Below are 18,893 nucleotides of genomic sequence, written 5' to 3'. Positions count from 1 at the left end.
GTATCCATCCAAAGAGAGTAGGTTCCCAAAAAGCCATTACATGCAGTAGGGATAAATCCTGGTGCCTCCGCCAGTGGCCCCACAGTCTGCCCCAGCCATACAACTGTCATCCACATTCAGAGGGACTAGTTTGATCCTATGCTTGTTCTTTCCCAGTCCGACTGGAGTTGGTGAGCTCCCATTAGCTCAGGTAGACTGTTTCATTTGGTGTATCCATCATGGTCTTGATCTCTTTGCTCATATTCTCATTCCTCCCACTCTTCAACTGGACCTTGAGAGCTCAGTCCAGTGCTCCGATGTGGGTCTCTGCCTCTGTTTCCATCAGTTGATGGATGAAGGTTCTATGGTGATATTTAAGACATTCATCAGTCTGATTACAGGGCAAATTAACATTGGTGCTCCCTCTCTACTGCTTAGGGTCTTAGCTGGGGTCATCCTTGTAAATTCCTATATCTAGAGCCATGTTTCTTGCTAACCCCACAATGGCTCCCTCAATCAAGCTATCTCTTTCCTTGCTCACATCTCTGTCCTTCCTTCACCTCAACTGTCCCATTCCCTCAAGTTCTTCTCACCTCTCCCCTTCTACCCTTCCTTCTCCCCCCACCCTGTGCTCCCAATTTTGTCAGGCGATCTTGTCTATTTTGACTTTCCAGGTGGACCTATATATGTTTTTCTTAGAGTTCACTTTATTACTTAGCTTCTCTAGGAGCACGAATTATAGGCTCAATGTCCTTTGTTTATAGCTAGTATTTGCTTTTGAGTGAGTACATACCATATTCATCTTTTTGGGTCTGGGTTACCTCAAAAAGATGCTCAGTCATACTTCAAGGGCATTTGTTCAACTATGTTCATAGCAGCATTATTTGTAATAGCCAGAATCTGGAAGCAACCTAGATGGCCCACATCTGAAGAATGGATAAAGAAAATATGGCATATTTACACATTAGAGTACTATTCCGCAGTAAAAAATAATGACATCTTGAATTTTGCATACAAATTGATGGAATTATAAAACACTATCCTGAATGAGGTACCCCATGTTTTAAAAATTACATTTGTAAGCACTCAGTAGGCCGAAGTTAGACCCTTGTGAGTTCCAGATCAGCTTGATCGACAAAGCGAGTTCCAGGACAGCCAGGTTGCTCAGAGAAACCCTGTCTCGAAAAACAAAAACAAAACAAAATGAAAATTATATTTGTGTGTGTGTGTGTGTGTGTGTGTGTGTATGTGTTTGTGTGTGCATGTGTGCATAGGGCATGGGGCATGTGCATAGGTTTGGCTACAGGTATCTTTAGCCACTGAGTCATTTTGCTGGCTCCCATATGGCATCTTACCTGTTTAGTTGGCTATTTTCCTTATGAATGCAAGTCTCTAGAGTACAGGACTCATATTTATCTCTAGAGTCTCAGTACTACAAACAATAATCTAGGACTAATTTGTATGTGTGTACATCCATGTACAAACGCCCATGGCATGCATGTGGAGGTGAAGACGACTTGTGAAAATTGCTTTTCTTCTTTTACTCTGTGGGCTCCAGAGATGGGAACTCAGATCATTAGGCTTGGTGTCAAACACCTGTGCCTACAGGGCCATCTTGCTGGTCCCTTAGTATATTTAATAAATTATTCACACATAATTAGATGAGAAGGTAACTAATAATATGGTTACAGATGACAACCGTGTTGATACCTGATATAAAATGTGTCAATAACCCATGGATAAGGTGAAATGTTTTGTCCATAAAACCCACAATCTAGAGCATAAACCTGACTTTCTTTTTGTGTGTTTCTCTAGATTTCCAAGCGACACGTAAAACGAATCCAAAAACTCACAGGTCAGAATGATTCTCTCCCTTGCCGATCAGCTCTAGGCTGGTGACTGATCTGTGGGCCATGCTTTCAGACTCTAGTCTTTAGCAGCGGGTGGAAGAAAGTTGAAAAAGAGGGTGTCCTGAAGAGTACCCCCATCTTTCTGACATCTTCACTTCCAAAGTCATGCAAACAACTCCATAATTTCTCCACTGTTTGCTTTCCTCATGCTTCTCTGTCCCATATATTTTCATGGGAAGCCCAAAATATAGGAAAGGAGAATGGGCAAAGATTAACTACCAAGAGTTTGGTGAGGGCGGTCCATCAGCTTTATTCCTCTACCAAGGATGTGGATGTGGGTTAGACATCTTTAGAGGAAAAGATGTATCAGGATCTCCATGTCCCCCACTGCTGCGTTCTGGGGTCACTTCTAGTACACGATGAAGACAGTATAGTTTGCTTACAGAGCAAAGTTTGATGGCTGGGATGTACCACTCATCAGCTTCATGATGTGACTTCATCTTTGCTCCCCTAATTGTTAGATGATGTCAGTAGTCACTGTGCTCACGGTCTCTTTACTCCTGTTACAGTTTCACAGAGGGAAAAAGCAAGAATGACGAAAATTGTTGAAACTAATCTAACATGGTAAGCAGAGTCTGTCTTCAGACTGTCCTATGACAAATACCATGATGGCTGGTTTCATGTCAACATGGTACAAACTGGCATCATTTTGGAAGAGATTGCCCTGTCTAGATTGCCCTGACGACAAGCCTGTGCTGTATTTTTTTTTTAATTTTTAATTTAATTTAATTTTGTTTTGGTTTTTCGAGACAGGGTTTCTCTGTGTAGCCCTGACTGTCCTAGAACTCACTCTGTAGACCAGACTGACCTTGAACTCAGATCTACCTGCCTCTGCCTCCAAAGTACTGGGATTACAGGTGTGTGCCACCATGCCCAGCTACATTTTCTTAATTGATGATTGATATGGGAAGGTCCGCTCACTGTGGGTGATGCCACCCATGGACTGGTGGTTTCAAGTGGTACAAGAAGGCAGGATGAGCAAGCCATGAAAGCAAGGCAGTAAGCAGGGTTCCTCCATGGCCTTTGCATTAGCTGCTGCCTCCTGGATCCATCTTGCCCTGTGATCCTACCATGACTTCCCTCATGTAACCTGAGAACTGTAAGCTGAAACAAACCCTGTCCCCCTACGTTTATGGTCACCGTATTTCAGCAAAACAGTGGAAATCCTAGCTACGACACCATCTTAACCATAAATGTTATATGTAAAATCCTGGGACTTTTACTTCGTTTACTGTGATAGCAATTGCCTTCTTCCTAAATTAACTTCCTATTCTTATTGGCTGGCTTACTGGTACTTTATTAATATCACTTCAGTTCCACTGACATCTCCTTTTGTGTTCAGTGTTTCAGGACTTTCTATGGGCTGGAACCAGGACTATGTGTTCTGGTCAATAGACAAGAGTCTTCAACGGATCATCCAACATCTGGAAAATGCAAGGTCAGGAGACAGAGTTTCTCGGTAGGGGAGAGAGAGGGAGTAAAAAGAGGGAGGTAAAAGAAAAGTGAGTTTGAGCAATGGAGAACAATATTTTGAGCTTTATTTAGTCCATGTTTTATATGGGTATTTTACTTGCATGTGTGTTTGTGCACCACATGCATGCCTGATGCCCACAGAGGCCAGAAGAGGGCATTGGATCCCCTGGCACTGGAGTTACAAATGTTTGTAGACTATCATGTGGGTGTTGGTAAGCAAACTTGGGTCCTCTAGAAGAGCAAACACTACTCTTAACTACTCTTAACTGCTGAGACATCTCTCTAGGCCCCACAGTGTATGTACGTGTGTGTGTGTGTGTGTGTGTGTGTATGTGTGTGTGTGTGTGTGTGTGTCTGCAAAACTTGGTGTCATTCCTGCGGAGCCATCCACCTGGATTTTTGAGATAATGCCTCTCACTCAGACTCACTAATTAGCCTTGGCTGTTCAGTGAGCCCCAGGGGACCCACTTTTCTCTGCTTCCCCAGCGCTGGGGCACTATGTCCCTTTATTTTCATGTGGGTCCTGGGGATGGAACTCAGCTTCTCTCTTTGAGTAGCATGTACTTTACTGACTGACTCACACATTTTGCTCTTGGTGGAGGGATTCTTTACACAAACAACTGATGTTTGTGAATGCAACCCCTCCTTTCATCTCTCCCTTAGACCAAAAGTGTTTTGGAATTGAAACAACCACTCTTTCTCTTCTTACTGATTTTTGTGCCTACTAATTCCAAAGAAAATGAAAACATTTCTTTTTGTCAGGTCAACACTTATCGAAAGGACTTCACAAGAGTCCCAAAATTTTTCTTCCTCCTCCGTCTCTGACATTGTGGGTCGGCAGGCTATCCCACCTTCTTGCCACCATATGATGAGAAGCAGTTCTTCTGACTCCATTATGTCTGTATTATCCAGCGACAGCTCGAACACATCCTTTCTTCCAACGTGGAAATTCCGGAGACGTCGTTTACCTGCTTTCTCCCAAAAGGAACCGTCCATATCCTCTTCCAGTAGCCAGGGCTCATCCATGCCTACTTTTCAGCTCTCTCCTTTAGTCAGAGGAGAACTGGAAGGACACATATGTCAGAAGGTTTCTACTTTGCGGGCACAAGTGGTGCCTCTGCCCGTGAAGAAATCCTGGGAAATACTTAATCATTTGATGGATGTACAAGGAGTGCCTGAACAAGGGCTCCCCAAAACTCAGTTACCTAAACTCATCCCTCAGAGTGCTGAGCAAAATACCAACCGATCTCCAGATGTTCCATCGTTTCATGTCCATGTAAACATTGGGGTGAATTCTGAATTAAGAAGGACAGAAGTGGCACAGCCGCTTACCTCAAACAAGCGGTTACAGTCTGAGAATGACCACCAGGTTCTTAGATACAACCCTTTAATTATATCAATGGGCACTCCATCTCCCATTAACATAGTTCAGGAAGAAAACACTGTACTGAAAAAGGATCCAAAGCATGTGTTAGAGCTGAATATAGATCAGAGGGTCCTAGGTCTTCCAGAAGAAAGGATTCAGCCACAAAGGGCACAAGTAACTGAAGTGGAACTGACAGCCCAGGTACCATGCTCAGCCAAGGACAGTGTAAAGGTCACTCCAGAGGCATTACTTCAGGTTATGGGCTTGATGGGAATGATCCCAGAATCACACGCACAGGTGAGAGACGACATGGGGTTTCCCCCGCAGCCACCAAATCAAGCAGAAACAGCGAGTATAACTCCTGGGCCATCAGATCAAGTAATCGAACCAAAAACAGTAACAAGTCTTCCGCATCCAGCTACGGAATCAAAGAGTATGGCCTCAAGACTGAGTCAAGTCACAGATAATATGAAGGTAACTCCTGTGACCTTGTTTCACATCATGGATTCCAGGGGGATGGTGAATGAATTACACCCACATGTCGTAGAACCAGCAGGAATAGCCCCAAAGCCAGAATGCCAAGTTATGGAATCGACGAAGGTGGATAGATTGCATGGCCACCAAGCCATGAGACCAGGAGATAGGAGTCTAGGGCTACAGCAATCAGTTCTGGGAACTGTGGAAGTGATTCCCCAGCCTCAGCATAAAGTCATGGGAACACCGAACATGACCTTGGGGTCACAGAATCAAGCCATAAAACACATTGGAATTACTCCTGGTCCAACGCATGAAAATATATTGGAAATTAGCTCGAGTGAACTTCCTAAAGCCATTGATTATACAAAAGCAACTCCAGTGGCACAACAAACTATGGATTCCATGCAGATAATTCCACCAGGACAGCCACATGTTACAGAACCTAGGGCTTTGATCCAAACTCAAAATCTGACCCCACTGCCAGCGCAGCCAGATGTTCTGACTTCTACTGTCCCAGTAGGAGCAGCAGAGTCTAGAGGTGTACCATTGCTTGAAGATACAAAGAGTCTGTTGGTAGAAGGTAGGAGTTTAATTCCTGAGGCACTGGTGGAAAGTGTGAACCTTAGTGAATTGGTCCCAAGCACACACCTTAATGCGCTAAAATCCTTAGAAGTGAACCCCGACCCAAGTTATCATTTCCTGGAACCCAAAGAATTGGTCCTACGGTATCAAGCCCCAGAAGAAAGAGTGGACTCTGACATTCATCATCAGGTGGAAGAATCTGTTGAGCTGACACAATCATCATTAGGAATGACTCCGGCACCATTGAGCCAAACCTCAGACTCTATGGGGACGTACTCACCACCACTCCAAGAAACTCTTGAAACTAGGAACCAGGTTGTAAAAGGGATGGAAGAGACTCCAGAATCACAAGACGCAATTAAAGATGCTCTGGAATCAGTGGTGATGGCCCCAGAACCACAGCCCCCAGATGTGAAGTTTCTTCATGGAACTCTAGAATCATGTTCAGAAGTTACCAACTTATCAGAAATAACTCTGAGACCAGAATACAAAGACAGAGAGACTATCAGATTGACATTGCCTAAAGTTGATGATACTCAGGGGGCCATGGCAGAGCTATATTCAGAAGTGGGATCTCTGAAGTTGGGTCTAGAACCAGGAGTGCAAGGTAAGAAATCAGAGTTCTTGGCACAACACTTGAAATCTGCAGAAGTAATCGGTGAACCTCCTGTACTAGCTGTAGAGTCTATGGCACTAACTACAGGACCCAAACCACACATTAAAGATGTGATCCCAGGGCCCCAGCTCCAGGAAGTAAAGCCAGGAAAAATAGATACAGAATCACAGTTGCAAAATGAGAAATCTGCAAATGTAATACAACAATCATCTATAGAAGAGGTAGGTCCTGAAAAGATAAAGCCAGAGCCAGGGCCACAAAGTCCATCACCAAAGGAACTGATTGAGGAGACACCGCCCCCAAAAGTGAAATCTGTGGATTTAAATCTAGGCCCAGAGCAGCTAAGCATCAAACCTGGATTGATTCCAGGGCCACAATTGCAAAGTGTCAGATGTCCAACGTTATATCAAGGGCTGCTTCTTCAAGGGGGAAAACCAGGAAATTTCATCTCTGGTCCCCCGCATTATGGTGTGAAATCTGATGAGGCACTATCACGTTCCCCAGTACCAGAAATCAGATCGTCAGATTTTATCCCAGGGCCAAATCTTCCAGAACCAAAACTGCAACATGTGAAGTCTATGGAAGTAAATGTAGGACCATGCTTACAAGATGTGAAATTCTCTGATCTGATCCCTGAGCCCAAGCACCAAGGTTTCAAATGTACACAGGTCACACCAGGTATTCAGTTTCAAGATAGGAAGTCTCCGGGACTTACACCAGAATCATTTTTGCCATTAAGCCAAGAGCCACAGGTTGAAGATAGGAAGCTTGTTCTACCTGTGGAAGTATCAGAGTTTCGGAGCAGGAAACACACAATACCGGCCTCTGAACTACAATATCCAAGTGGGATATCTGAGGAGGTAAATCCGGAACTGCAGCAACAAGATACCAAATTTTCTGAGTTGGCTTCTAGGCTAAGACTTCAAAGGGTCAAATCTGGGGAGGAAACTCCAGGACCATTCTTTCATGGTATGCGGTCTATGACTCCAGAGTTGGGGATACATAATCCAAAATTAGCAAAGATGACTCCAGGGCTCCACGATACAAAGCAGGCGAGTTCTAACTCGGGGCCATGCCTGCAAAATGTCAATTTTTTTGATGGAACACCAGGAACTCAATCTCAAGGTGTGACGACTTCAGAGTTACACTTGGGGCCACAGTTGGAGTGTGTAAAAATGTTTGAGTTTACCACACAGCCAGAGAGGCAAGGGATGAAGCCAGAGTTAATAATACAGGAGACACTGTTTGGAGATAGAAGATACATCACAAGGAATCAAGTACCAAGCTTTGAAGGTGAGATGTCTTATAAGCCACCATCTGAGCCACAGATGCCCATGGCAGAATCAATGAGATCGACTCCTGGGATACACCTAGCAAGTGTACATCATTCTGAGTTGGTTGGAAGACCACAGGCACAAGGTATAGAACCTTCTGAATCGATCCCTGGACAGCATTTGGGACATAGAAAACCTGCGGAGAAGGTCACAACCTCAAAGCAAGAAGAGTTAATGCCAGGGCCTTATTTGGGAGATGTGAAATCTATGGAGCTAAGGTCAAAGTCAGAGCTGGGAAAAGTCAAATCTATACTGTTAACTCCAGGGATAAAAGCAGGAGATAAAGAACCTGAGGAGCTGCCCCTGGGCCCCAACTTGAAAGGTTTAAAATCTGAGTTACTACCTTCAAGACCACAGTTAGAGAATAGGAAATCTGCAGTCTTAACTCTAGGACAATGTCTAGAGAGGATAAAATCTACAGTGGTCTCCCCACGTAGTTCCCAGTCAGATGGTACAAAAACTGTGAAGTTGATTCCAGGTTCAACAACTCAAGATTTGAAGACTGTGGGACTGGACCGTGCCACACATGTTCAAGATGTAAAGGCCATGGGTTTGAAACTTGAACCCAAGAAGCAAGAAGAGAGTCCTGTGACTTTTGTACCAGGGGTACAGTTTCAAGATGAGTTTGTGGAGGTGTTGCAAGGGCCTCAACTACAAGGTATAAAACCCAAGGAACTGACTTCACAGTCACAAATGCAGGATAGGAAACATGTAATTATCTCATATTTGAAGCCACAAAGTCTAAAACCTGTGAATATAGCCAAAACACAAGGAAGCCCAGGAGAAAAAATTGTGAATTTAGTCTCAACACAACCGTGTCGAGGAATGACACCCACGGATTTAACTCCCAAGCCTGGACAGGATGACCAGATAACTGTAAGATCACCTGAGCGGAAAGGTGGGATTTTAGACCTGGTGAGCAAACATTTTCAGTCAGAAGATGTGTTGTCCATGAAGTCAGGTCAAGAAGCCAAACCTGCAGGTAAAAAACCCAAAGAGATCAAATCTAAAGTACAATTTAAAGATATACCATCATTTGAATTGACTCCTGAACCAGTTGTTCACAGTGTAAAACCTGAAGAGGTCCAAGATGAATCACAGGTGCCAAGTATGAAACCGTGCCAGGTGACTCCAGAACCACAGGGGCACCAGGTGAAAGTCTCAGAGCCAACGTTAGAGCCACCATTTCAAGACGTGAAAACCATGGTGCTCACAGAGCCACAGATTGGAAGTACAAAATCTGTCCTATGGATACCAATATCTGAGTTTCAAAGTGAGAAATGGGTAGGGCCAGACTTTAGGTTGCAATCTCAAAGTGCCAGACGTACAGAATTGAAGCCATCTACACAATGGAGAGGTGTGAGGCCCTCTGAATTGACTGTCGGGTCTAAAATAATTCAAGAAGAAAAATCTGTAGGGTTTAACCTTGAGCCACAGTCACAGCAAGTAAAAACCTCTCCGCTAGCACAAGGGCTTCAGAAAACAAAAACTTTTGACTTAACATCAGAGCCACAACCTCAAGGAATCAAAACTGTGGATCAAAACAAAGATCCACCAGCTGAAAGTGTAAGATCTGTCCAGTGGATTCCAGAACCTGAGTTCCACAGTGTAAAGGTTTTAGGATTAAATCATGGGTTACAATCTCAAGGTGTCAAATCTACAGAACGGACGTCCATACAGTTGGGAGATGTGAAGCCATCAGAGACGACTGTAAGGCCAAAACTTCAAGGAGAAAAATCTGTGAGTTTTAACCTTGAATCACAAGTACACCATATGAAGACACCTGAATTGTCCCCAGAACCAGAGTTACAGAAAGGAGAAAATGTCACATCCACTTCAGAACCACAGCCTCAAAACCAAGATCCACCAGGACCTGAGTTCCGTGGTGTGAAGCGTTTAGGGTTAAATCGTGGGTCACAATCTCAAGGCGTCAAATCTATAGAACAGAAATTATCCATACAGTTGGGAAGTATGAAACCACCTGAAACGACTGTAGGGCCAAAGCTTCCAGGGAATAAATCTGTGGATTTTAACATTGAGCCAAAAGTACAGCACATAAAAACCCCCGAGGCGTCCCCGGAACCAGAGTTACAAGAAGGGGAAAACTCAGAGCCACAGTCTGAGTGTGTGAAAAGTATGGCATTACACCACGGATCAGAGCCACAGGCTGAGGGTGTAAAAAGTGTGGCATTACACCGTGGATTACAGCTTGAAAATACGAAATCTGTTCAGTGGATCCCAGTGTCTGACTATAAAGCTAAGAAATCTACACTGAATCTTAGGTTACAATCTGAAGATGTCACGGCAAAAGAGTTAAACCCTTTGGCACAACTAAGAAACGCGAAGACTTCTAGTGAGTTAACTACTACAGGGCAGAAGTTACAAAGTAAACAACCTTCAGGGTCAACCCCGGAACAACAGTCTCACGGGTTCAAAACTATTGATTTTAAATCGGAGCTCCAGTTTAGAAGTATGAAAGGCTGTGACCCACACTTAAGGTCAAAGATTAACAATATAAAATTCCCATCCAAACCCAGGTTTCACTTAGGAGGCACAGGCTCTCCTGGATTGAACCCTGGAATTCAACCACAAGAAGTGAAACTCTTAGGGTCACCCCCAGGAACACAGCCTCAATCTGAGATCAACTCTGGGCCTCAGTGGCAAAGTGCAGAATGTTCTGACTTGACACCTGAAACAGAGTCCCAAAATATAAAATGTGTCACGTCAAGTCAAGGTAAGCCATTTGCCAATCAAAGTGTCCGGCTAGACTGTAAACATGGGTCACAGTGGCAAGGTACAAAATTCAATTCAGTTCTGAGGACAAAGTCCCAAGAAATGGAGATGGAAGACTGTGAATCAGGCCCACAGTTACAAGATCTGAAATCTTCAAGGACAATCATGGGTATAAAGGTCCAAGATGTCAAAGCTATGGGCTTTACTCCTGGACCACAATTACAAGGTATGCCATCTGAAGTCCTTACAGAGAAGAGGGTTCATGGTGTGCGATTGGTAGAAAGCAAACCTACTTCAAAGTTACAAGGTAAGGAACCTGGTTTCACCCCAAAGATGTTTTTGGGCACAAAATCAATAGAGCTGGACTCAGCGCCCCCTTTACAAGATTTGAAATATCCTGAGCAGATCTTGGGTATGAAACTTCAAGGTGTAAACTCAATGGAACATCATGTTGCAAGTATAAAATCTTCCAAGCTGGCAACACATATAAAATCCCAAGGTGTAAAAGCAATGGACCTTAATTCAGGACCACAGCCACAAAATAAAAAGCTGTCTGAGTTGGCTCATGGGAAAAAGCTCCAAGGTATGGAATCTTTGACAGTGGAGTCAAAGTCTCCAAGTGGGAACTCTGTGGAGTTCAACCCGGGCCCTCAGTTACAAGATGAGAAATCTAAGTCAGTTCTGGGGATAAAGCATGAAGATGCAGGACCTACAGAGGTCAGTTCTCGCCCATACTTGCAGGGTATGAAGACTTATGAAGTATTTCCAGAGGACATGCTTCAAGGAGAGAAACTCATGGGCTTTGAGGCCCAGTCGCTGTGGCAGGATGTAAAATCTCTTAGGCGGACTTTCTGCAAGGCACTTGACAGGAAGATTTTGCAGCTGAAAACCCCTCAGTTCCAGGACGGGAAACGGTCCATGTTAGCCCCAGAATTATATCTTCAAGGTATGGAACCTGAGGCAGTCAAGACTGGATCAAAGTTGAAAGGCGTGCAACCCGAACCTACAAATGTCCAAGCAGTGAAGGATATGGGGATCAATCATGGTGCAGAATTGCAGGTTGTGGGATTTGCTGAGCAGGACTCGGACTCAACAATCTATAGTGTGGTACCTTCTGAACTCAGTGCTGGAAACCTGAAGCAAGACGGGAAATTTCACAAATTAAATCAAAAGCAACAGCTTCAAAGTATAAAACCGGTAGTCTTCAGTCATGAGTCACATTTGCAACATATCAAGTCATCAGAAGTATGTACAAAGCTTCAAGACCTGAAGTCTACGGAATTCACTTCAGAGCAACAGTTGCAAGAGATAAAAGTTCCTGAGGTGTGCACAGAATCCAAGCTGCCAGATGAGTCATCTCTGGAATTCAAACATGAGTCTCGATTGCAAGGTAGGACATTCTGTGACTTGAGTCCAGGGCCACAGATTCACTGTAAAAATATCATGACATCCAAGACAGGAACACAAAATGTACAATCGTCTAAGTTGCACCCTGATCTAGACCTTCAAGGCATAACATCTAACGAATTCTGCCTTGTATCACATTTGGAAGATGTGAATTCTACATGTACTCCCAATGCCAATTCTCAGTATACAAATTCCAGTGAATATAAACCTGGGCCATATTTGCAAAACACAAATTTCTCTGTATGCATTCCAGAGCCAGACCCTCGATATATAAATTCTGAGTGCAACCTTGGGCCATATTTTAATGGAATGAATTCTGTGTGTATTTTAGGACCAAAATTGCAATGTGTGGATTCTACTGGGTACAATCATGAGCCAAATTTGCAAGATGTAAATTCTTCTGCATGCACTTCAGTGTCAAGTCCTTCGTGTGTGAATTCTTCCATATGCACCCCAGGACCAAGTCCTCCATGTGTGAATTCTTCCATATGCACCCCAGGACCAAGTCCTCCATGTGTGAATTCTTCCGTATGCACCCCAGGACCAAGTCCTCCATGTGTGAATTCTTCCGTATGCACCCCAGGACCGAGTCCTCCGTGTATGAATTCTTCCGTATGCACCCCAGGACCAAGTCCTCCATGTGTGAATTCTTCCATATGCACCCCAGGACCAAGTTCTCCGTGTGTGAATTCTTCTGCATGCACCCCGGAGCCAAGTCCTCCATGTACGAATTCCACTGAGTGCAATCCTAAAGCACATTTGCAAGGTGTGAAGTCTTCTGCATGCACTCTAGGGCAAAACCCTCAGTGTGAGCATTCTAACAGTAATAATCTTGGACCACTTCTTCAAGGTACGCATTCTGGTACAACATTTCCAGCACCACAAATTATGTGTGTAAATCCTGTTTGGTGCAGTGTCCAAACACATTTGCAAAATGTGAATTTTTCTGCATGTACTCGAAGACAAGAATCACAGTCTGCAGATTCTATGGGATACAACCCTGGGCCACATTTAGAAGCTCCTAAACTTCCAGGTATGAAGTTTTCTGAGTTGAACCCAGGGACAGGAATTCAAAGAGAGATGCCTGTAACAGTTAACCCAGGACAGCACTTGCAAAATTTAAAGCTTGAATTAACTCCAGGGTCAAATATTGCAGGTATAGCACCTGTAGAACACAACCCTGGGCCACAGGAACAATGTGTGAATTTTTCTGAATTGAATCCAGGATTAAAATTACAACCCATAAATTTAGTGAAGCTTGGTTCAGGGCCACAGTTACAAAACATGAAGTCCCTTGAATCAGAATCTCAGTGTACAAGATCTGTTCTATTGAACGCTGGACCCCCTTTTCAAGGTGTGAAGCCATCTAACTTAATGGTAGGGGCAAAGTTTCAAGATATCCCACTTTCGAAGAAGCAGTTTGGGTCACGGCAGCAAACCGCACAACCCGTGTTGACTCTGAAGCCTCAGTCAACTGGTGCGGACTCTGTGAAAGTTTTACCAACACCACTGCCTGAAGGTAGAATGTTTCCAGAGTTGAACAAACAGCCATTGCTTTGTACAAACTCTGTAAATCTGACACCTGGCTGTGGTCTGCAGGACTTAAGAAGTGAGGAATTTTCACCAGGACCTTGTTTTCAAACAGTTAGAGCTATGCATGTGAAGCCAGGGTCACAGTCTCAGAGTGCTAACTCTTCAGAGTTTGCTCCGTGCCACAGGTCTCAATATGTTCAGTTTTTCTTTGCTCCAGAGCCGTGTCTTCAAGATACAAAACCCACGCAGCTGAGGCTAGGATCCCAACAGCAAAGTATGAATCGCCAACAGATTGCTTTAGATGAGACGCCAATGGTAGTAACACCAGAGTTCACTAGGAAGTCCTTGGCAGGACCAGCCCTGACAAGTGTCAAATTTTCAAATTTAATTCCAGAATCGCAGCCGCAATGTATGAAAGCATCAGAGTCAAGGGAACAAAGTGTAAAACTTGTGAAATTATCATCAGTGTCTCTGCCACAAAGTGGAAACTCCATGGGCTTATCACCAAGTCCATTCCTTCAAAATGTGACATTTGGGAACCAAATTCCCCAAACAAATGATCAAATCACAGAACCCTCTAAGGCGACATGTAGACCAGCACACCACCTGGTGGACTGTGCAGAAACGAACACGAAGATAAGGCACCAAGTCCCCAAGCCAAAGGATAAAGTCACAGAATCATCAGGGATGCCTCAGCCGCTAGGGCTTCAAGTACCAGAATTTGTTGATCTGACTCCAACACTAAGTGATCAAGATTCAAACTTCTCAGAACTGACCCCACAGAAAAACTACCAGAGCCTAGAAACTCTGGAGTTTCTTTCTCATTCGTGGACTCAATCGAAAGATTTCAAGCAGTTACAGACCCAACCAGCCACAGGATCTAAGAGAATGACCCCCGACCTCAAGAATCATGTTGCAGAAATGACAGTGCTAACTTGTAAGGCAAGGCAACAAGGAAAAGAATTTCTTAGAGTGACTTCAATGCCAGTAAATAGAGAGACTGAATGCGCAGAAAAATCTCCAAGGCCATATCCTCAAGGCTTAGGACCTGTGGTGCTGAGCTCTGAGAAAAGAACCCCAAGGGAACAATCTGTAGTACCGACACCAAGGCCATTCTACCATGTTCCAGATTCTGCTCCAGGGATAACACCAGGACCTCAGATTCCCGAATCTAAGCTATGGCTGCAAAGGGAAGAATTCTCAGAGTTGGCTGCCCAGCCAACCAATCAAGTTGTGGGAAATACAGCCTCTGTCGAGCTGGCATTTGAGGAATGTCAGACAGAAGAGGTAGTAAGGAATCTAACAAAGCCCCAGAATGCAAGCATTGGAAAAGCAAATGTAACTCCAATAGAATCACTTAATCAAATGATAAACTTTCTAAGGATCAGCCCAAAGCCACTCGATCAAGTGACAGAATCCGCAAAGACACAGCTTCAAGTTCCTCAAGTTTCTGAATCTGTGACAGTGATTCCTGGACCACCACTTCAAGTTATAGAGTCAGTGATGATACCGGAGCCGACCTCTCAAGGGTCAAAATATGTTGATTTGACTCCCAAACTGTGTGATGCGATAGTTTCAGAGTTTGCTCCAAGACTTTGGCTACAAAATGTGCAATCTAAGAAATTAATCGCAGAGCCAACACATCAGATTTTAGAAACGATAGAATTATCAGGCTTTCAAGTGATAAAAACTATATTGCGTCCCAAGCCACTGCTTCTGATTGTGAAATCTGAAGAGCTGGCACCAGGACCAAGTCCCCAGGCTATAGAACCAATAGGAGTTGCCACAAGATCAAGAATTAAAGTAAAGGATTCTTTGAATTTACTCTCAAGACCACATCTTCAAGACAAGATAAAACCTATAGACCAAACTCGAAGGGCAAATATTCAAGAGAATTTTACAGAATTAATTTTACAGCAAACATCTCCACTTGAGGAACCTCCAGTATTAACTCACAAGCAAAGGCTTCAGGCTCGAAAATCTGTAGGAATCAAAAGAGAATCTCCTAAAGTACTGGAAATGAATTTGAACCAAGGACGGGTGTGCCAGAAGAGAGATTCGGAAACGATAACATCAGAAAAGTTACAAGCAGAGAATTACTTCTCTAGGTTCATAAACAGCCCTCCAATCCCATTTACTTCAAGCTCTGTCAAAACAACCGAGTTAGGGCCCCTTCAGGGTTCTGGAATGCCAGAAGTGCCAAGAGCCTTGAATATGAAGAACTTTAATGCTGGCATTTTGCAGTCTCCAGAATCCTACACAGACACTATTATACAGTCATCAGCTCTTCCCTTGGTCCTTCCCTCTGATAAAACAGGGAACTCTGTGGGATCCCTATATCCTGAGATCTGGGAAATGGATGTCTTAACTAAGGAATCAACCGAAAAGAAGCAAATGGAAGAATTTGGGAATTCACTGCATAGCTATTCTCCGTATCCACTGAGATTACTACCCTCGGAGTTTCAGGCAGGATTAGGATCTCGAAGAAACTCTATCCGTTCTTTCCTGGGCAGACAACTGAACATCTGGGAAAGTCATGTCTGTAGGCAGCGACTACCCAGGAAATATCTCTCCAATATGCTAATGCTGGGGAATGTTCTGGGAACCACTATGGAAAGGAAGCTTTGTTCTCAACCGTTTTTAACAGAAGGAGCCACTATGGATATCTGCCGATCTATTCAGAATTTATTTGGGGTTCCAGCTGAACTGATGAAATTTTCTCAGAGCCTACTAGAGAGGGGTCCAAGGATTATTTCACAGACTTCAGTTGTCAAAAACTATATTCAGAGACATATTCTATGTCGTGGTCATGAGAAAAGAATGCCCTTAAAGATGTGGACACGCGGATCCACATCCTCCATAATACAGCAGTACTCTGGTCCCAGATTGGGACTAAAAACAAACTCAAAACTCAGTGATATATTCCAGGAAGTCACTCAGCACATACCTGTCTCATGTACAGGGGCCCAGTTTCCTGTCTTAGGAAAACCAGAGTCTCCTCTCGGGATACTTTACGATAGGGAAGATCCTGTTTCCTGGGAGCTGAGTGAAATCTCCCAGAGCGATTCACAGACAAGAACTTTTGAGGCTCACCACTCCCTAACGGCAAGTAATTTTTCTGAGACCGAGACCGATCTCTCAGAAGAGCTCCTAAAAGATCTACAGCTAAAGATAGCGGCAAAACTCTTACGGAGTCAAATACCCCACAACGTCCCTCCACCCCCAGGGTCAGGTCCTGTCCTGAAATACCCCATCTGTTTGCAGTGTGGCAAATGTTCAGGATTTGGGTGCTCTCATAAGTTACAGTCTGCTTCTGGGGCTTACCTTCTCATCTACCCACAGATTCACCTTATAAGAAATTCTGAAGGCCATGGTGAGATTCGGTTGCATCCTGTGTTTAGGTTGCACTTGAGAAAAAGACCTCAGGCCTCAAAGTATTGTGGGAGAAAGAGAACAGACACATGGAAGAACCCTTCCTCACCATCACAAAGGAAAGCTAAAATCTATACTACGGCTTCCAAGAGTCCAACTTCTACAAGAGATTTCCAGTCCAGATCTCCCCAGTCTCCGGCTTCTGTACCAATTCCCAGGAGGCAAAAGCAATGGGGCAGCCATGGTGTGGCAGGGAAGACAGAAGCCAAAGACTCTGGGCAGTGTGAATCCTGTGAGGTTCTCTCTGTGTCAGAGAGTGGCTTTGAAAGTAACCGGGATGAAAAATGGGCTAAATCAAGACTCAGAAAGACCTCAGACTTAAAATATTCAATGAAGAAAATCACCAAGGAACTTAAAACACAAAACACAAAGCTCTACAAAAACAGTAGAACCACAGAAGAGAGTCCTTCTGGAACACGGACAGATCCATCGAGGAGCAAGAGTATCGAAACCGCTCAAACCAGCACTGTTTCTTCAAAGAGACAACCTAAGAAATCCATCCAGCCCAAGTTCATCCAGCTGCTTTTTCAGGGCCTAAAGCAGGCATTCCAAAGAGCACACAGAATTTTGACTATTAATAGACAGAAGCCTGAGGACAGGTCTAGTCTAGACAACTTGTGGTCAAGCAAAAACTTGTACCCCAAAGGAAAAGATGAGGATGATTGCTTACCAGGAGATGGCAAATGGGCCAGTACACCTGTTATCAAGCAAAGGTTCACGGGTTCCACCCCTAAGCAAGAAGGAGATGGCAAATGGGCCAGTACACCCGTTATCAAGCAGAGGTTCACGGGTTCCACCCCTAAGCAAGAAGGATATGGCAAATGGCCCAGTACACCCGTTATCAAGCAAAGGTTCACGGGTTCCACCCCTAAGCAAGAAGGAGATGGCAAATGGGCCAGTACACCCATTATCAAGCAAAGGTTCACGAGTTCCACCCCTAAGCAAGAAGGAGATGGCAAATGGGCCAGTACACCCATTATCAAGCAGAGGTTCACGGGTTCCACCCCTAAGCAAGAAGGAGATGGCAAATGGGCCAGTACACCCGTTATCAAGCAGAGGTTCACATGTTTCACCCCTAAGCAAGGAGGAGATGGCAAATGGGCATCTTCTGGGAGAAGGCCTCGCAGTTCCTCAGAGAGTACTCGTAGTAGCTCTCCAGAGAGATGGGGACATAATCCCTCCTCCAAGGGTTGGCTCGGTCTCTATGGGAGTAACCAACACAGTCCCCCTTTTCAGAGATGCCGCAGCCCCTCAAAAAGGAGCCATCTCAGTCCCATCCGGAGGACATGGACCAGTTCTTCAGAATGGAGCCATGATACTGTCTCTGAGAGACCCCCTTCCAGACCTTCTGGCAGGACAAGGCGTAGCTCTTCTGGAAGGGGTTACCGCAGTCCCTCTAAGTCCAGGCTACACAGACCTTCTTCTGGACTCCACCACAGTCATTCTCAGAGAACTCACTACAGCCCCTCTGAGAGCAGTCGTGATCATTCTGAGAGGAGCCGACGCTTAGAGAGGAACCAGCAAGGTCACCATGCAAGACTCCATCACAACCCCAAGGGGAGGCTCCGGCACAGTTCCCCTAAGGAGAGCCCCAGACATAGCTTGTCGAAAGAGTTCAAGGCTTATTGAACTCTCCTAGGGACCACACTCCAAACCCCCAAAGTTGGGCAAGTTTGGAGGCATAAAGTTAATAGATAAGGAGAGATCTGCCCCTATTAATTATATCCTGCAAATCTTCACCTAGCTGCCCCTTCACTCAACCACTGCCTGCACCCTCAGGAATCAAAGAGCTATCTAGGAGGGGAGTGAGAATGGATAAATGGATAAATTTAAAATCAATAAAGGTCATAATTGAACTCTCTTTGCTGTCGTAAGATCACTTGTCGGGTGGATGGGACTAGATGTGCAAATGCCCGGAGCTCAAGGGTTGGGGTTCACGAGGACCCCTGAAATATTCAGGCTTCACCCACTTGCCCCAACCCTCCCCCGCCCCACGGCCTCCCTAAGCCCTAACTTAGGTTCTAACTTTTCATGCTGTTCCTGCCCCACCT

The 18,893-nt window shown here is 44.6% G+C and overlaps 1 protein-coding gene across 2 annotated transcripts; it reads left to right on the top strand.

Moving 5' to 3' along the window:
- Positions 1-1,772: 1,772 nt before the first annotated feature.
- On the top strand, positions 1,773-18,703 carry LOC146894419 (uncharacterized). 2 transcript variants are annotated; one of them, XM_087901877.1, is made up of 5 exons: positions 1,773-1,834; positions 2,399-2,453; positions 3,232-3,327; positions 4,125-11,860; positions 12,209-18,703. In XM_087901877.1, exons 2-5 carry the CDS (start codon positions 2,422-2,424, stop codon positions 18,469-18,471), a joined length of 14,127 nt encoding a protein of 4,708 aa, XP_087758003.1. In that variant the 5' UTR covers positions 1,773-1,834; positions 2,399-2,421; the 3' UTR covers positions 18,472-18,703. The 2 variants fall into 2 exon arrangements, with proteins under 2 accessions (XP_087758003.1, XP_087758002.1); XM_087901876.1 differs by having other exon boundaries at positions 4,125-18,703.
- The last annotated feature ends 190 nt before the right edge of the window (positions 18,704-18,893 follow it).

This window comes from Myodes glareolus, chromosome 25 (assembly GCF_982192425.1).
Source record: "Myodes glareolus chromosome 25, mMyoGla1.1, whole genome shotgun sequence".
Taxonomy (NCBI): domain Eukaryota; kingdom Metazoa; phylum Chordata; class Mammalia; order Rodentia; family Cricetidae; genus Myodes; species Myodes glareolus.
Note: the sequence above shows the minus strand (reverse complement) of the source record. Positions and strands in the feature narration are given on the sequence as shown.

Coding starts and splice junctions, on each gene's coding strand:
- LOC146894419 (XM_087901876.1), top strand. CDS start 2,422: ATGACGAAAATTGTTGAAACTAATCTAACATG. Junction 2,454..3,231: donor GTTGAAACTAATCTAACATG/GTAAGCAGAGTC, acceptor TTTTGTGTTCAG/TGTTTCAGGACTTTCTATGG. Junction 3,328..4,124: donor CAACATCTGGAAAATGCAAG/GTCAGGAGACAG, acceptor TCTTTTTGTCAG/GTCAACACTTATCGAAAGGA.